We start from the raw sequence: 3,968 nt of genomic DNA, 5'->3' as shown, positions 1-3,968 counted from the left end.
GGCTCAAGCAATTCTCCTGCCTCCACCTCCCAAGTGGCTGGGACTACAGGTGCCTGCCACAACACCTGGCTGTTTTTTGGTTGCAGCCATCATTGTTGTTTGGGGGGCCCAGGCTGGATTTGAACCTGCCAGCTTAGGTGTATGTGTCTGGCACCTTAGCCGCTTGAGCCACAGGTGCTGAGCCTCTGGCTTTGTTTTTATTGCTAAGAGTGTCCTCGGCTATACAGGTTTTTTTCTGGTTCCATACAAAACAAAGGAGTATTTTGTCAGGTTCTTCAAAGGATGATGTTTGTATTTTAATGGGGGTTGCATTGAATCTGTAGATTGCTTTGGGTAGTATAGACATTTTAATGATGTTGATTCTTCACAGTCAAGAGCATGGTATGTCCTTACATTTGTTAATGTCTTTTGCTGTTTCTTTTTTTAGGGTTTCATAATTCTCTTTGTTGAGGTCCTTCACCTCTTTCGTTAGGTATATTCTTAGGTATTTCATTTTCTTTGAAGCTCCTTTGAAGAGAACGGTGTCTTTGATTAGCATCTTAACTCGGCTATTACTGGCCAAGTTTATATTCTTGTTTATAATAAAAGTAATATATTATTATAGAAAAGTGACAAATCATAATGATAAAAATAATAGCATTCATATTTTCATAGTGACTATTTTGGTTTGGTTCTTAATGCTTTTCTCCCCAATATTAAATTTTATTTTATTTTTTTACATAATGAGCATTTTCTCATGTAATCCAGAGTAGATAATTCAGATTTCACTTTTAAGATAATATTTGGGGGCCTGCTATTTGGTGATTCTCATCTGGGCTTTCTATACTCACAGTAAATGTACCATTTAACCATTTAGTCTATTCCTTTGGCATGACTAGAAGACTTACTGGGTAAAGAGATAGAGGATGGAAAAAGGTCTTTTCTCCTTGCTCAGGGAAAGTCCCTATTATACGGGTCAGGAAGAGTCATTTCCAGGTTCTCGGCCTTTTGGCTAAGATCAACTGTAGGAAGAGTCATTTCCTTATGATGATTAGAGCTAATATGTTAATTCTTTTTTCAAGTTATTTTAATTTTGGTTTTGACAATTAACCTTTTTTTCCTCTCTTATCTATAGTTCATTTATCAGCCATGGAAGGCCACCTTCACTGTTTTAAATTTCTATTCAGTAGAATGAACAGTGCAACACAAGCTTTAAAAGCCTTCAATGATAATGGAGAAAATGTACTGGACTTGGCCCAGAGGTTCTTTAAGCAGAACATATTACAGTTTATCCAGGGAGTTGAGTATGAAGGAAATGATGCAGAAGATCAGGAAAGTAAGTAATAAAGCTGATATGTTTTAGCATATAATAATATGATATGATAATATTAAAAAGTTATAAGGTAAATGTTATTTTAAAATTTATTACATATCATTGTTCGTACATTCATCTAGATTCTTTATTATGAATTATTTTAAATAAAAATATGTAGAGATTAACATAATGAGCACTATTTGTATCATGAAAGTCTTCTTTTTTTTTTATAGAGACAGAGTCTCACTCTATCCCCCTTGGTAGAGTGCCATGGTGTCACAGCTCACAGCAATCTCCAACTCCTGGGCCTGGGCAATTCTCCTGCCTAAGCCTCCCAAGTAGCTGGGAACATAGGCACCTGCCACAATGCCTGGCTATTTTTTGTTGCAGTTTGGGTGGGGCTGGGTTTGAACCCGCCACCCTTGGTGTATGGGGCTGGCATCCTATCCACTGAGCCACAGGTGCTGCCTGATGAAAGGCTTCTTTAGTGATATAAATGGTGCTGATTATCGATAAAATATTGGACTGTCATGGTGTCTCATGCCCTAGGAAGCCAACATGGGTAGATCTCCTGAGCTTAGGAGTTTGAGACCAGATTGAGCAAGAGGAAGACTCCATCTTTACTAAAAATACAAAAATTAGCTGTGTGTAGTGGCAGGCACTTAGAGTCACAGCTACACCAGAGGCTAAGGCAAAGGGACTGCTTGAACCCAAGAGTTTGAGGTTGCTGTGAGCTATGATGACACCATGGCACTCTTCCCAGGGTGACAGAGTGAGACTCTGTCTCAAAAAAATAGTACTATATAGTTGAAGTCCTTTGACTCTCTCTTACTAATGCCATTACCTTTTCTTCTTCCTCCAGGGTAAACGATTATTTTGGATTTATTGTTCTATGATTTTCTATTTTAGTTTTATAATATAAAAATAATCATAAAATATGTGGTATAGTTTTGTATATTTGTTAGGTTAAGAGGCTAAATGGCTATAACAAAGAAATCCTAAAATTCGTTGGCTTAAATTGATATAGATGTTTATTTATTTCTTGTATAATACAGGTTGGGTTAGAGAGTGAATCTCTTCTGTGTGGTCATTCAGGGACCTACTGTCTTCTAAACTCTCTCTAGTTGTTGCTAATCTAACTAGCTTCCCTCCTGGGGAGGAGGGAACAAAGGTATTGTAAGCCTAGGACAAGAGATTTCCAAAGTGGATGTTGCACTTAGAACTTTTGCTAACACTCTGTTGAAAAGAGTTTACTCACATGGCCGTAAATAGCTACAAATCCATAACATAGCTGGGCAGTCTCATCCCACCTGCAACTCTTACTGTTGAACAAAGGAGATTTTGGTAGACAACTAGTAGTCTTTGAAACTTCTTTTAAAATTTTATATAAACGGCATAAAAAAGTACTAATGTGATTTTTTCACAAAACATTATGATTTTTTTATTATTAGGTTAACAAATGTGTCCTACTTTATTATTTTATTTCATCCTGTGAAAACCATTATTTATCTATTCTTCATCTGACATTTAGGTTCCTTATAATTTTTCACTATTACAGTGTGGTAATGGATACTCTTGGACATGTCTCCTCATGTGCACATAAGAAAGGGCTTCCCTACACTTTTCACCTATAGCCCATATAGAAAGTGGTAATATTTGAATGGCTGCAATCAGTGGATGAGGCTTCTTAAGGTTCTGCTTGTCATCTCAGAGTTAAGGTCTCAGCTTTATTTCTAAGTGCCTTGGTAAATAGTTGGAGAACTACTTTAGGTTTTGCTTGGTATGAAATGCCCATCTTTGATATAAAGGTATTGCTGCATTCTTCATCAAAGTGGTTGTAGAATGTGATAACTCCCCTCAGCAGTGTTGGGTAAGGATTTAGAGAAATGCAATATTCAATTTTGTTAGACTCTAAAACTTTTACCAATCTGTTGAATGTGAAAAGGTTTAATTTGTGTTTCAATTTGCATTTTTTTCCCCTCTGTGATTTTTTAAAAAAATTTTTTATTGTTGGGGATTCATTGAGGGTACAGAGAACCAGGTTATACTGATTGCATTTGTTAGGTGAAATCCCTCTGCATTTTCTTGATTACTAATGAGGTTGAACATCTTTTCATAAAGTTAATAACTATTCTAGTTTTCTATTAATTACAGGTCCTTATATATTCTTGATTTCAAGCATTTACTGATTTTATCTGATATAAATATTTTCTCTAATATTTGGCTTGTTTTTTTTCACTTTTATTATGGTACCTTTAAAAAATCATCTTTATTGGAGTATAATTTACTTATAATAAACTATATCAGGCTGGGTGTGGTGGCTCACTCTTGTAATCCTAGCATTCTGGGAGGCCAAGGTAGGTGGATTGCTTGAGTTTAGGAGTTTGAGACCAGCCTGAGCAAACGTGAGACCTTGTCTCTACTAAAAAAAAAAAAAAAAAAAGGAAAAAACTAGCCAGCCATGGTAGTAGGTTCCTATAGTCCCAGCTACTCAGGAGGCTGAAGCAAGGCTGAAGCACTCTTGATCCCAAGAGTGAGGTTGCTGTGAGCTATGATGTTGCCATGGCTCTCTACCCAGGGTGACAAAGTGAGACTTTGTCTCAAAAAAACCTAAAAGTTAAAATATACAATTTGATGAATTTTTACATGTCTATACCTGTGTATGCACTGGAAC

The 3,968-nt window shown here is 36.4% G+C and overlaps 1 protein-coding gene across 1 annotated transcript in view; it reads left to right on the top strand.

Moving 5' to 3' along the window:
• ANKRD42 (ankyrin repeat domain 42) overlaps nt 1-3,968 on the top strand; it is a 54,387-nt gene that overhangs the window by 21,434 nt on the left and 28,985 nt on the right. Inside the window, exon 7 of the mRNA XM_023511944.1 lies at nt 1,115-1,315. Within this exon, the coding sequence (XP_023367712.1) occupies nt 1,115-1,315 (201 nt within the window). The remainder of the gene's footprint in view (nt 1-1,114; nt 1,316-3,968) is intronic.

Source organism: Otolemur garnettii, unplaced genomic scaffold (assembly GCF_000181295.1).
Source record: "Otolemur garnettii isolate 467f Iridium unplaced genomic scaffold, OtoGar3 scaffold00001, whole genome shotgun sequence".
NCBI lineage: Eukaryota > Metazoa > Chordata > Mammalia > Primates > Galagidae > Otolemur > Otolemur garnettii.
Note: the sequence above shows the minus strand (reverse complement) of the source record. Positions and strands in the feature narration are given on the sequence as shown.